The 15,157-nt window shown below is 36.3% G+C and overlaps 1 protein-coding gene across 8 annotated transcripts in view; it reads left to right on the top strand.

Annotated features, from left to right (window-relative positions):
• Nucleotides 1-15,157, top strand: part of syt2a (synaptotagmin IIa) — a 67,848-nt gene that overhangs the window by 51,401 nt on the left and 1,290 nt on the right. For 4 of the 8 annotated variants that reach the window (XM_035522452.2, XM_081706749.1, XM_035522451.2 and 1 more), the window contains 5 exons: nucleotides 2,821-2,988; nucleotides 3,971-4,088; nucleotides 4,587-4,720; nucleotides 5,838-6,049; nucleotides 14,855-15,147. In XM_035522452.2, coding sequence (XP_035378345.2) covers nucleotides 2,821-2,988; nucleotides 3,971-4,088; nucleotides 4,587-4,720; nucleotides 5,838-6,049; nucleotides 14,855-15,020 — 798 coding nt within the window. In that variant the 3' untranslated portion in view covers nucleotides 15,021-15,147. Of the gene's footprint in view, nucleotides 1-2,820; nucleotides 2,989-3,970; nucleotides 4,089-4,586; nucleotides 4,721-5,837; nucleotides 6,050-14,854; nucleotides 15,150-15,157 lie in introns of those variants that run through there. The other 4 variants (XM_081706748.1, XM_035522449.2, XM_027030048.3 and 1 more) reach the window with 4 other exon arrangements.

Raw genomic sequence — 15,157 nt, 5'->3', positions numbered from 1 at the left:
GATGTAGTTGTCAATAAATATAATTTAAAAAAGAACTTATGAAATGCTTATAATTGTACTTAACTATAGCATATAAATATCTGAGAGACAAAAGGATCTAAAAAACTGAGGCAGTAAACGTGAAAACCAAAATTTGTGTCAGTCTCAACTTTTGGCCATGACTGTAACATTACAGCTTGTAATCATAAATCCTCCTCCAAACTTGAATACTCTTTGACATCTAGCAATAGAAAAATATATTGTCATATTTCCACACAATTGTAGGTCAAAGTGACTCTGTGGTTGATTAACAAACACACTGAGATTAATTGTCAATTTAGACTGTTAGCTGAGAATCCTACATCTACAGATTAGCTGCTACAGCCAGCAACTCCAGGCTTGAACACTCCTAGTAGCTACTTTGCTTTAAACATCTCAAATCCACAAATAACAGAACAGAGTTTTCTTGACATGGCTAGAGAATGAACAAACTCTTTATGAGCTCCAGTGCTTGCTATATGTTCTGTGAGGGCATGTCAAACTTGCCAGTAGGCAAGTCATAAAAGATGAGAAAAGTATTATTCATTCTGATGTGTACTGTGTCTGATGTAACTTTGCAGCATGTAAGTTTTTGTGCAAGTTTTGTGTAAGTGTACAAGCACAAAAATATATAAAAAGGGTACCATGGAATGGAAAACTGTATTTTTTAGCTTGACTTGAATAAGTTTGATATAAGTTGAATAAGTAGAGTTCAGTACATGGAACCGACATACCATGAACCGCAAACTCTGTTGTCAGCATCTTCAAATGTAAATCCCACAAAAGCAAGTGCTGTAAAGCAAACCAACTTCAGTAATCTTACATTAACTAATACAGTATGCCTCTAAAATTCAAAATTCTTCCCCAGGAAATATAGATATGGTCCTGCACAGCCAAAAGTGTAGCAGGTTTTGTGAAAAACAAAATAATGACAATAGAGCAATGGGCATGGTTGACATTCATATTTAACAGGATCCTGAACAAGCTGTTAGTTTGTACTGTTAAAATAAGTTTTGTTTGAGAACTGAAATATCCCAGATACAGGCTCATACAGTTGGATGTGTAAACTTTCCATAATTGTAGCTAATATACTTTGTGTTATTGAGATCAGAAACAAGTAGCTAGGTAGTATACATAGCCACTAACATATAACTACTTAACTAGCTAGCTAGCAAAGGTAGCAAAATAATATGGTGGTCTATCTTACTTACATAGTTACCCATGCCTCACATTCCCCTAATTATTCTATGTATTTATACCTTAGTTGGTTGGTCATTGATCCCTGCTTTGGTTTTCACTATGTATTCTATCTTTGTCTCTCAGTTTCCCTGCACTTTATCCCTGGGCAGTTTTGTCCCAGGCACAGCATTACCATGCATCCCTCCAATGTGGTGGCCACCCTTTTCTTTATCAGGATCCGTCTCTGGCTGGCAGAGGTGCTAAGGCATGCCCCCTTTCCTCAACAAGGTCTTCTCTGGTCAGCTAGCTAGGTTAATGCAGAAGTAACACCCTGATGCCTCAGTGGGCCTCCTCTGGGATCTAATGTTCCTCTAAAGTACAGCCAATAATGATCTGATTTGGTCCTGTTCTCTTATCTGTGAGAGAAATATAAATAGATTTTGCCATTCTGTTTCTTAAAACTTATATGGGAATTCAGTGCTCAAGCAAAGCCTCCCTGCACCAATAGAACTGCAGAAATGCAGTACTTTTATTCATGTGCCATATGTATAAAAAATGAAATGTTTGGTCTTTCTCTTTTTCAAAACCAAAAGTAAAACATATATGTGCCTGTGATGCTGCCACTGTCATGTCCACAGACTGGAGCATACCCCGTTTCTATAGCAACGAGTCACTTCCGGGTTTTCGTCAGTCTCCATGGTTCCGTGTCTCCTCGCCTTTGTTTCCAGCTGTTCCGAGTTTGTCCCTAATTGCATTCCTATGTAAACCCCGTTCCTGCATCTCTTGTTTGTCAGTCATTCATTGTCTCTTTGTCTCTGTTTGTTTTGGTAATGTTGTTTCTGGTTAGATCTTGTTTATCCTTGTTCCTTCGCACATATGTGTTTTGGTATATTTCACTAGATTCTCGTTCCTCGTTCCATGTTTCATTACCCTTTCAGTATATGTTACTTTCCCTATTGATATTCGCTAGTTCTCTGCTGTATGCAATATGTTCTCTCTATGTTTTTGTCTAACTTGTTTGCTCCATGAGTATTTGTCTCTTAGCTTCCTTTAGGTGTCTCTTTCCCTGTTCATGTATGCAAGTGTTGTCTGGTTTTCCTTATTAGTTCCACGTACCTGTGTTTTTGTTATTCGATCTTAAGTACCCAGTTCAGTGTATTCCCCTTTAGTTCTAGTTAAATTTATCATCGTTATTCTTTGTTAGTTTCCCCGAAGTGTTTATGCCCTTTACCCAGTTATTGCCATCATCTTATTAGCCTGTTGCTCTTTTGTTTGTATGTTTCTGTTATTAAATCTATTATTAATTATATTCTATTAGTCTCGTTCGTTATGGTATCCCTAGTGAGTTCCATTTCACATAACCTCCAATGCGCCGGCACTTCGCAAGTGTGTTCGATCTTCACCTCCAGCTCATTACAGCCTCATTAAAAGTCACAGAGTCACTGATGCATATTCTAGTGCCACTGTTTTTCTAGTGATTTTATATGTCTATGTCATGACTTACTATGAAACACAAATCCATGACAAGAAAAAAAAAGCATATGTACAGAATGCACAGAACGCATGGACAAAATATTTCACAAGGTTTTAATTAGTGAAAATGTTACAACTGATTCCATTCAGATTCCCTTCCAAGAGATGGGCGGGAAGACCCTCGTCATGTCTGTCTATGACTTTGACCGTTTTTCCAAACATGACGTGATTGGTGAGGTGAAGATTCCAATGAACACATTAGATCTGGCCCAGCCCATTGAGCAGTGGAGAGACCTGGAAAGTGCAGAGAAAGAGGAGGTAACTTTTTTTTAGCAGTCATCTCCATTTCATCTCATTATCAATACTTCTACAATAGCAATATGGTGAAAGATGCCTTATGCTTAAATGATCACATTTGTTCTGTGGCCCTTAATCCTCAATTGGTCAAGTTGTGTTCAGTCAGAATTGTAAGTCGCTTTGGATAAATGTGTCAGCTAAATGCCATAAATGTAAATGAACGCCACCAAAATGGTGTATTTACTAGTGAGAAACTAGTAGCAATTTTTCAGTATGGCCTGAATTTCCAAGTTGGGGGCATGTCAGTAAAAAAACTCAGTAACAAAAACAGTAACAAATTCATGGTGGCTGCAAGTATGGATTATGTTCCTACAGTAGACAGTAAAAATGTTAAGATTATTAAAAGTAGTTTTGCATGTTACCTGTACAGTTCAGGCTTGTATACACAACTTGAACTTATTTTGATGAGGAATAGCAACAATGCTAATCATAAGCACCCTAATGTGTGTCCTATTGCTTCATTTTATTTCAGTAAGGCAAAATAAACTTCCTGTTTTTGATGATACAAAAACAAAAGTAAAAGCAAAAGGAGTTTTCACATGTTGTCTATTTGCCCCCCCCCCCCCCCCCCCCGCAACCAAAAAATCTTTGAATGCATACCATGTAATAATTATGACCTCTGAATTAGTAAGTAGGAATTTCCAATGAGGACTTGAAAGCAACAATAATTATGCCACTCTCCTCCATGTGCATAGTGATGTCATACATTAGCCTTCAGTTTCTTGACTTATAAATCTGTTTGTGTATTCGTTAAATTCATTATTCCTTAAATGAATTAATTTTGAGGAGGCCTCAAACTGGGTGGAACTGTGAATAACATTGGGAGAAATAAAATATGCATATACATTTGGATTTGTTAAATTGTCAACTGAACCAAAAACTATTCTGAAAGGTAATAACAATTCACTTTTCCTTATTCTGTCTTAAAACCAAATGCATACAGCCTGAAAGGTTAGGTGATATCTGCGTCTCTCTGCGTTATGTGCCCACTGCTGGGAAACTTACCATCTGCATCCTGGAGGCTAAAAATCTGAAGAAGATGGATGTGGGTGGCCTCTCAGGTATATGCACACATATTCGTAAAAAAAATATTTCTTTCTGTCCAGAGAGTGGGTGAAAATAATAGCATTAGATTTGTTGACTGCAAAAGCATTTCTTCAGTGTCTCAAAAAAATAATAATTTATTTGGAAAACAGTCAAGTGAACAAAGCTGGTGCAGCTTGTTAATATTACCCTAGTGCACCATTCCTAATTGTAACCTTGCATAATTAATGCTCACATATTGATTCTGCAGTATTTTAATTCTCTTGTTCTCTGTGTATGCATTTCCTCCTGCCAGTCCTTGATACTGCTATTTTCACGCATAAAAGAAAGAGCTCACAAAATCTTGCAGCCTATTTCTTGAAAATCAGCTGTGATAGATCTTAGTTTGACACACTGCCTTTTCATAACATTGTGGGAAATAGCATCATGTGTACAATATAAATGTTGTCTTGAAACCTTTACATGAGATTAAAGATGATTGAAGATAGTTGAGTTTTCTTTGTGGATGGTTGCAGATCCTTATGTAAAGATCCATTTGCTCCAAAATGGCAAGCGGCTAAAGAAGAAAAAGACCACAGTAAAGAAAAACACGCTGAATCCATACTACAATGAATCATTCAGCTTTGAAATACCACAGGATCAGATGCAGGTAAAATTGAAAGCTCCTTATTGTATTAGACCTTTTTGAGAAAAGTGTTCATAACTGGTAGCTTAGCTATACTTAGACTAACTTGCTTTTCTCTTCATTAAACAATGCGACCACAGACAACTATAGGCTAAAGTATTTTTCAAAATAATTTGTACCAATTACCTGATATTGCATCTGTTACTACTTATGTTATTATCTATGTTACTTTTGCAAATGGATGCACTGAGTAATGAAGAGCATATTGTTTGCCACCTATACTGATTATAGGTACACGATTTATCTAACATTTCTGCTGGCCCAAGTGCCGATGGGCATGGAGCAGGACGCACAGACTCCCTCGATAAAGTGAAACATTTATTAACGAAAGACACAAACAACACTGGTGGCACTCATACGCAATATTAACAAAAGATATGACTTCCATACTTAAAACACAGATCACAATAACACTTAACAATGACTACATACATGTTTTACATATAACAGCAGACTAATAATGAGCAACCCCATACACACACTAGCTGAGATTTAAATAAACACGACATTAAACCCCGTGCAGGTGCGCGCAATCACAAAAGGTGTGGCCACAAACAAGGTGAACCCCCCTGCACGTGGCAGGCCGTACCACGCAACTTGTGAGGGGGAGCGTCCCATGACATAAATATATCAAAATGAACTGGGCACCATCAGCAAGCTAATCCCCAATTCAAATTCCTTTAACATAAAATGTAGAGTTCACTGAGTTGTCAACATTTCAGCATAATTCACTCATTGAAAAGCACAAAAAAAGCTGCAGAGCATTATGAATATAAATGGTCCATTCTATAAAAATATCAAAAATACAGAAAATGTTGTTAGCATGTATGGTATATTAATAGCAGAGTTGGTGAGCAACTCTACAGTTTTCACTGTATTTATTTATTTATTTTTATTATCTAATGTAATCCTACAAATAAGCGTCTTTTAAAAAGTTTATTTGTAATGCAATTGCTGTCTGTTACTGTAGCTCTAATGGAATACAGTTTTTTTTTTTTTGTATTTTTAAACCATAAGTTAAAACATAGCGTTACATGTATTCTGTTATTTTTCAACTCATGCAATCTCCCTTTATTTGCAGAAAATTCAAGCTGTGATCACAGTACTAGATTATGACAAAATTGGGAAGAACGATGCCATTGGGAAGATTTGGGTGGGCAGCAAAGCACAAGGAACAGCACTGAGGCACTGGTCAGACATGATCGCCAATCCACGGCGGCCAATCGCCCAGTGGCATCCACTCAGGCCTGAGGAGGAGGTGGATGCTGAGCTAGCAGGTCTCACTGCCAAGAAGTAAACCTTCCATTCACTCATGCTCACTGCCACCATTCTCCTTCTCTTACACTTTCTCAGTACAATAAGCATATTTCCCAATCATCTAACTGGCACAGCATAATAAACATATATACACACACACACACACACACACACACACACACACACACACACACACACACACACACACATATACAGTCACACTAACTGGTCACTTTATTAGGAAAACCATACTTATGGGACCCCTGTATGTGCAGCTTGGATGATCCAATATTGACATGACCACATCATGCTCTTGCTGTAAGTCTCCACCATATCCCAAAGGTGCTCGCTGTGATTTAGAGCTTATTATTAGGTAGGCCACTGAAGAACAGTTAACTCATAGTGATTGTGTGAAGCGATGAGGAAGCAGGATGCTGAGGCAAGTCTCCTTGACAGACAGAGGTTTATTAACACCAAAACAAAACCAAAACCAAAACATGAAAACCATATAACACATACACAGGGACAAATACTGACAAATCACAACTAACAACACAGTGACTATACATTAATAAGGACTTTGACAAGAGACAGATGAAACAGATGATTAACTAACAGGATAAGGGTGTGGTAATGAGGAAAAGATGCACAGGCACATGCATGCATGCACCCACACACACACGAACACACACACACACACACACACACACACACACACACACACAACCAAGATGATACAAACGTAAAGGCCATATGCCAAGAGGCAACATTGGCTTGGGGAAGGAGTCGACAAGGAGACTGTTACAGATTGTTATGGAACCAATTTGAAATGACATGTGTTTTGTAATGTAACACACTGTCATGATAAATGCAGCCATAATGGGATTGGTAAATTCTAGCCATAAGGAGATAAAAATGGTCAGCAGCTATACATAGGCTGTAGCATTCAAATGATTCATAATTAGCATTAGTTGGGCCACAGTGAAGATTCAGCAGACCAGGCAACCTTTGTCAGGTCTTAAAATTTACAGTTTCAATGATGTTTTGCAGAAGAGATTCCTGTTCTTGAACCCAAAGTCTTCTATTGTTGTAGCCTGTAAACAACAATCTGCGATGCTTTTCTTCTTGCCGCAGTTGTAAAGAGTGGTCACATTATTAACAAGGTGTCACTGTCTGTCACTCACTGGTTATTACCATGGATGATTACATAAATGTAGAGTCCCAAGATTCCCAATAAAGTGGCCAGTGTGTGTGTGTGTCTGTGTGTGTGTGTGTGTGTGTGTGTGTGTGTGTGTGTGTGTGTGTGTGTGTGTGTGTGTGTGTGTGTGTGTGTGTGTGTGTAGTATATCCTTACCCTCAAACAGGCCTAGCTTAAAGGTGTTCTATATTTGTAACTGCCTCATACAATGGACAATAGATGTAAAAGCATTCCAAAGTTTCACAAGGTTTTTTGTAAGGACCAGCAACAAACCCAATCTTCCATCTTCACTATCTCATGACATTCTTTCATTCTCTTTTCATCTTCACATCTGTTTTCTGGTAATAAGGATAAAATTAATTCTATCTCCTATATTTATGCTCATTGATCATGTTTGGGAGGATGGGGGAGGATGGCCTGTTAACATAAAATTGTGGATAACACCAATAATAATAATAATAATTTTTGGGGAGTGATATTTGGACTGGATACCTGTGATCCTGTGAGAAGTCTGTCAGGTATCAACTCTACTGCCTGCAAACTACCACCTCAACAATTCTGCTTTGTCATTAACTACAGTGCTGGACCTTTCCACAGTCTCACAACAAACCCTGTGTCTGTCTTTCTGACAAAAAGGAGACAAGCCTTTGAATATCACAAAATAAGCAATTTATAACTGCCAGGGACGCCTTCTTATTAAATCTGTGTTTTTTTCTTCCTTAATTTGATTTTCACCCATCAAAAACATTCCTTTGCTTGAGCACTTTAAATAGAAAAAAGCAATTATGTTTATTTTACATTTGCTGTTAAATGACTTGACAAAAATCTAATTCCTTGATTGATTACATTTTCATTATATTCTTGAGTCCCCTCTTTTTTATACCATTAATGAATGCCTACCTTATTGACCAGTTTATTTCATCCAATAATTATTTCCATGGGGCCTGCATTATGTTTATATTAATTGTAATATTCTAGATCCAGTAAGGGTAAATCAGTGTGAATATATTTTTATTTCCTATTTTTATTTATTATTTTGTTTGTTGTCCATTATTTATTATGGTTTGAAATAGAATGAGAAGGTCTGAAAGTGGGTACTGTTATATGTGTATTTTATACACAACTTACCAAACTGCTAAAACTATTTGCACTACTGGATATAGCTATATTCTGTGTGTTTTGGTTGTGTAGTTTAATTGTCAACTTATGTGATGGTGCATTCTTTAATTGTGATCTGCTCTCATCTGCTTTTCAGGTTTTATGCATTTTCTAAAAATATGTATTACTGGAATGCTGCACTAAGTATTATAATATGAAAGCATGGATCTTTTCCCACCAAACAGAAGCATTTTATAAACTAAACAAACTGTTGTTAGTCTTTGGGCACCTAAACCTTACCATATTGCTTCCTTGAGACAACATCATGGCAAATTTTTGAAATTATTCTGGGAATTTTAACTTAAAAATAGCTACAATCCAGAACACAGAGAATATTTTTAATTTAATGTGCTTTTAGTTTTGAAATCTGGCCAAGCAGCATGTTCAGAAAACCACTAGTGGATTCAGAAGATAGCAGAAATCAAACTAGTACTTTAGAGGTTTTTGTATACTTGATACACTGTTAGCCAAACTTGAAAAATTAACAAAAGGCTCTTTTGTCAAGCAATTGCAATAATACTATTAAAATAATAATATTACACTCTAAAATAGTAGGTGTTTACATGCCACACATTTACAGAGCAATTTGACAGTTTACATCTGCTTGTGAGTCTGAATGACTATTCTTTTATTCATGCATTTATTTATTTGGTTTTCAAATATATTATCAACACTTGGAGTCTTAATTTAGTGTAAGTTACTAATGTGTTTCTCTTTAGTTATGTCCCTTCTTAGTTCTGGAAATACCAAGAAAATACATCAAAGAAAACCCATGATCTTTGAAAACTGGTGTGTAGTTTTGCCTATATAAGCATATTTCCTGCCTAATGATATTGCATGATTCAGTAAAAAAAGATAAGCATGTACCAGAGACAAAGCAAAAAAAAAAATTAAATAAAAAAAAAATTTAAATAATAATTAAAAAAATATATATATAGTGTGTAAATTAGGTGTTATTTGTCATTTAATAACAAAATAAAAGGGAGAAAGATGCTGTTTATTTTCTAACTGAAAATATGAGTAGGTACTCAAGGGAATGTGAATTAAACTAAACTTCTACTTATTCCTAGGTACACTGACAAAAGATTTTAAGTGCTTTGTGTGAACAATTAGAGGATGCAAATGTATCTGCTTGCTTGACATTTCTTCACAGCGGTTTTACCAGACAGGCTGTATTTATTAAATTATGTTAATATATTTAATAGTAAATGATTTATTTTCATTTTGTAATGTTATAGTCAGCAGTCTTTTTTGTCAAATGTGTCTGTGGGAGTAAAAACTTCACCAGGGCTACAAGTCCAATCATTAATGTCCCTATGACTTGGGAACATGAGCAATATTCTAGTGTGGGATATTTCTAAGTGTGGAAGTCTGATGAATTTCTGAATGATAAAGTATTTGTTTATCTGATTAGGATTAATTCCCTGTTTTTAAGTCCCACATCCCAAATCAGTGCCAATAAAAGAAGACACATGCACTGCCATTTTATCTGACTATCATTTCATATTTTCTGGACCAAAATTAAACTGTTTTGTACCTTGGCACAAAGCCTTAGCACAGCGGTTTCATCGCATTTAGGAGAAAAAAAAATGAAAATACAAGTTGGTGTCCACTTGTTTATTTGTTAATTCTTTTATTTATAATATAACAGCCACATATTATAATATTGCAGCATTTAACTAGCCAATAATAATGTGTTAGTGTGTGTGTGTGTGTGTGTGTGTGTGTGTGTGTGTGTGTGTGTGTGTGTGTGTGTGTGTGTGTGTGTGTGTGTGTGTGTGTGTGTGTGTGTGTGTGTGTGTGGTTGTGAATAAGACAAAGCCATATGATGTGAGCACTAATTCCTTGGAGCTCGGCTATGTAGATTAAATTCTTAAAGTAATTTTAATGTCTCTTTTAACATAAGCCTATCTCCTCTACATTCCATTTAGTCTGTAAATCTATGAGGCAACACTGTTTCTTGAAAATGTGCAACTTTAGAGACAGTAGTAGATTTTCACTAGCCAGTTGGCTACTGGGGTGTATATTCTTTTATTTATTGAACATTTATACTATAATGCATTAGGATGATTTTAATTAGTACTGCTTTGATTTATTTATTTGTAAATTCCTTGTTTTGACTCAAAGTGTGCTATGAAAGTATATAACTGGCAATTATACATGTGTACTGCTCAATACCTTTCAAATGAAATGTGTTCATTCAAAATCATACAACAGGTATACAACTCAGTTCCGGTTTGTAAAAGGTTTGCATCTGTGGGCAGTGGACAGTTTGAAAGGATTGTATAAACATACAAATGCACTTTCAAAAGCACTAAGGTTTTTATCTGTTTAAAATGAATTAGTCATATACAAGCCAGAATGGGCACTTTCACTTTCTTGGGTGGAGCTAGTGGTGAATTCTGCAATATGCATTTTCTTAGTTGCCATGTTAGTAACTGACATTTCCAATGTTTGCCTGTTTTGTGATGACACAATTAAAAAGCATAGGCCCTTTAATAAATAATCATTTTTGTGTGATGTGAGCACTGCCATCTACCTATAGGCTGCATTATGGACAATGATTAGGAACAATCCTGGATGTCACTTACTCCAAACTCTGTCCCTTACATTTGAGACCAGTTGTAAGCACAGAAAAAACACATCTCTATTACTGTTTTTAAATGAGTTATATAAGATATATCAAAACGGTTACCTAATGAGCAGTTTGCTCTGAGGTCCTTGTTCAGCTTGCTTTGTTTGATTGTCTTCTGCAGCTCATGTTTTATCTCTGTGTATAAATGATACAACTCCATTACAGGGACATTTATCTCATATGCTCATGTAACAAGATAGAAGATTTTTGTCTTCTTCATTGATGTTGGCCAGGACTGAAGTTGACTGCAACAGGTTGTTTTGCAACATCAAATATCAAATAAAAAAGTGGTTGTAAAAAAACAAAAATTCTGTCAAAATCCCTTACAACAGATTCTATCCAACTTCACTGTAGATCTATTATATAAAAAAGAATAATGCGCTCCATTTTTTCTTTTTTTTTCTGTAGTGGTTTTCTCCTTGAATCAGCAGGAGGCTGCAAGGCTATGTCCTCAGGCTATGTTTGGTCTCGTTTCAGTGTTGTGGTGTGTGCGTCTGTGTGTCCGTAATGTTGTACCAACCTAGTGTGGACCAGTCGCATGCTTTAGCCCTTGATAGGACACTTTGCAGAGAAAAAAAATGTTGCTCACAGACTTTCTCATGACCCTCTTGTGGACAGTATGAGTGTCATCAATAATTGTGAAGACCTCAAGGGAACCAACTATCTCCAGCTCTCTCAATACATATTTATCATATGTGTTACCAGTTCTGTAATAAAAACAAGTTATAAAAAATAAAGTTCTTTTAATTATAAGCATTTCTGTCTATTGCATTGTTACCTGAAATGGTAAAATGCGTTAAATTAATCTTCCATGTTACCTTTAAGTGTTTATACCATAATATTTTAGTATAGCTTCTTAGTTGTATTTGTTTTCTCAATTTATTGAAATTAATTCACATTTATTTTTGTACATCTACATTGCCTCCAAGTAGTATTCAACCACCTGCAGATTTTGCAAATTCAAGTTGCAAATAATTTAGAGCCTTCAAACTTTGAACAAGAGTAGCATTTATTAACAGATGCCTAAATATTACAAATAAAAAGTACAAGATGCTCAATTAAAGTATAATACTTTTTAAACATAAAAATTAGGGTCAATTATTATTCAACTAGGTTTAATATTTTGTGGAATAACCCTTGTTTGCAATTACAGCTATTAATCATTTTTTATAAAACCTGATCAGGCCAGCACAAGTCTCTGAAGTAATCTTGGCCCACTCCTCCATGCTGATCTTCTCCAAGTTGTCTAGGTTCTTTGGGCATCTCTTGTGGAGTTTGATCTTGAGCTCCTTCCACAAGTTTTCAATTGGGTTAAGTTCAGGAGACTGCCTAGGCCACTGCAACATCTTGATCTTTTCCCTCTTAAACCAGGCCTTGGTTTTCTTGGCTGTGTGCTTGGAGTCGTTTCCTGTTGGAAGAAGAAATGACGACCCATCTTAAGATACATGATGGAGGAGCGGAGGTTTTTGGCCAAAATCTCCAGATAGGCTGTGCTATCCATCTTCCCGTGGATGCGGACCAGATGGCTGGGTCCCTTGGCTGAGAAGCAGCCCCACAGCATGTTGCTACCACCATGCTTGACTGTAGGGATGGTATTCTTGGGGTCGTATGCAGTGCCATCCTCTTGCCAAACGCCCCGGGTGTGGTCAGCACCAAAGACCTCGATCTTGGTCTCATCAGACCAGAGAACCTTGAACCAATATGCCCCAGAGTCCTCCAAGTGACCATGAGCAAACTTTAGACAGGCCTTGACATGACGCTTTGAAAGTAAAGGTAACTTACGGGCTCGCCTGGAACGGAGACCATTGCGGTGGAGTATGTTACTTATGGTATTTTTTGAAACCAATGTCCTCACTGCCATGAGATCTTCCTGGAGCTCCCACCTTATTGTTCTTGGGTCAGCCTTGACTGTTCGGACAAGCCTGGCCTCAGCAAGGCTGTCCCGGCCATGGAAAGTTAACAGTAGTTCCATAAGCCTTCCACTTCCAGATGATGCTCCCAACGGTGGAGACAGGTAGGCCCAACTCCTTGGAAAGGGTTTTGAACCCTTTGCCAGCCTTGTGACCCTCCACAATTTTGTCTCTGATGGCCTTGGCATGCTCCTTAGTCTTTCCCATGTTGACCATGTATGAGTGCTGTTCACTTTTTTTGTGGAGAGGCTTTTATAGTCAGAAAAGGTTGGAAAAAAACAAAATTAATCCAGGCATGTGAAGCTCATTGTTCTTAATACTCAATTACTTCTTAATACTTGAGGGAACCAAACAGAATTCTGGTGATGTGAGGGGTTGAATAATAATTGATCCTCTGGTAAACTTTGCAAAATAAAATAAACAGAGAAATAACATTCTTTTTTACTCCAGTGCATTTCACATGTCCAGGCCCATCTACAGTCCAAATTTCACAATGCTAAGTTAACTCCAAATATGTAAACCTGCAAAATCTTCAGAGGGTTGAATACTACTTGGAGGCACTGTATTTATATGTATCCTGTATCACGGAAGACAAATCCACTACTAAATATTGTTAGTAAGCATTTTTCTACTCTATGCTAATATTAAGTTCTGACACGGCATGTGTAAAATGTGCTCAAAAACTGGCTCATGAATAATTACTGTTCTGACAGAGTGTGAGTATGTATATATATATATATATATATATATATATATATATATATATATATATATATATATATATATACTAATAAAGGTCCTCTGTCCAAAGGGCCTCTTTCTGTTTGAAACATTCTGTGGACAGTGATGGCTCAGTGATTAAGGTACTTGACTTGTAAAAGGACATTTTCCACTTCAAGCCCCACCACTACTGAGTTGCCACTCTTAGGGCCCTTAACCATTAGTTGCTCAACATGTCAATTCATAATTGTAAATCACAGAAGTAAGAGTTACTTAAGTATTACAAGTTTTAGCTAGGACAAAAATGTTTTCAGAGGTATCTAACCAGGCTATCTAGATGTCTTGACTACAGGAACTTTATCTGTGTTAGCTGACTAACTAGATAAATATGCTGGATAGCTAAAATTATGCACACCACAGCATGTTAACTATTTATATTCTGTAGGCTATTTTGCTAAATTGGTGTTTGCTAATGACATGCTAGGAGTCTGTGGGAGCTGCTAACACTACATAAAAAAACATCTAATTGCTTTATTATATACATCTATTTGATACTTAAATACATCTATTTGATACTTAAATACATCTATCAGTTATTTTAACATTTCTTGAGTGTCTACCTTCCACATGGGTTACTTTCACATGGGTAATTTTTTCTTTTTCATATATTCACTTTTCCTATGATTGACTATTTTATATAGACTATTTTATATTCCACTGCAGTCTGGAAATGTGCAGAAATCGTGATGTGCATAATTAAATATCTACAACATTACCAGCAAACTTATGGGAATCAAGTTAATATGAAATAACTAATAATGAACAACAAATACTTCGATCTGTTCATGATTAGCACATATGAAATAAAAGCCTATTAGTCTTTAAATTGATCTTTCTAAAGTGTTACATTTTCCAATAACAAATCACCAAACAAGACCTGGAAATTAACATACAAGATTAAAAGTAATACTGCTTTTTCTTTCATTTTAAACTGACATCAGTGAAAAGGAAAACAGGAAACTCAGTATACCACAGTTGTGTTTTTTTGTGCCATATTCAAGATAAGCAAAATGTTTCACATATTCCTATGTGCTAATTGGGCATGATGTCATGTGACTTTCATTCACTGGTGTGCGCACACACACACACACACACACACACACACACACACACACAATGTTTAGGAAATTGTTTGTACTTTCTCTTTTATTTTTATAAAGAACAGAAAACAAGAACAACAACAACAAAAAACTCAAGAAGCCCCAACGTGTTGTCACCAGAGGGCATGCAATAAGAACAGCAGATGGCAGCAACACAAAGTATGTGCTACACAAAAACTCTCCCCCATTCATTTTTACAGTGCATCATCATAAATATTTGTCATAAACATGTGTACAAAGTGCCACACTTCCACGCTTTAACAAACTTGTGATCCATGTGCTTTTTTTTTTCTTTTACCTAAACTTTGTAAATACATTACATATGTTAATGTAGATATACCACCAAACCAAGGGGGGGGGGGA

This window comes from Electrophorus electricus, chromosome 24 (genome assembly GCF_041902795.1).
Source record: "Electrophorus electricus isolate QZ-2024a chromosome 24, ASM4190279v1, whole genome shotgun sequence".
In the NCBI taxonomy this organism is placed as follows: domain Eukaryota; kingdom Metazoa; phylum Chordata; class Actinopteri; order Gymnotiformes; family Gymnotidae; genus Electrophorus; species Electrophorus electricus.
Note: the sequence above shows the minus strand (reverse complement) of the source record. Positions and strands in the feature narration are given on the sequence as shown.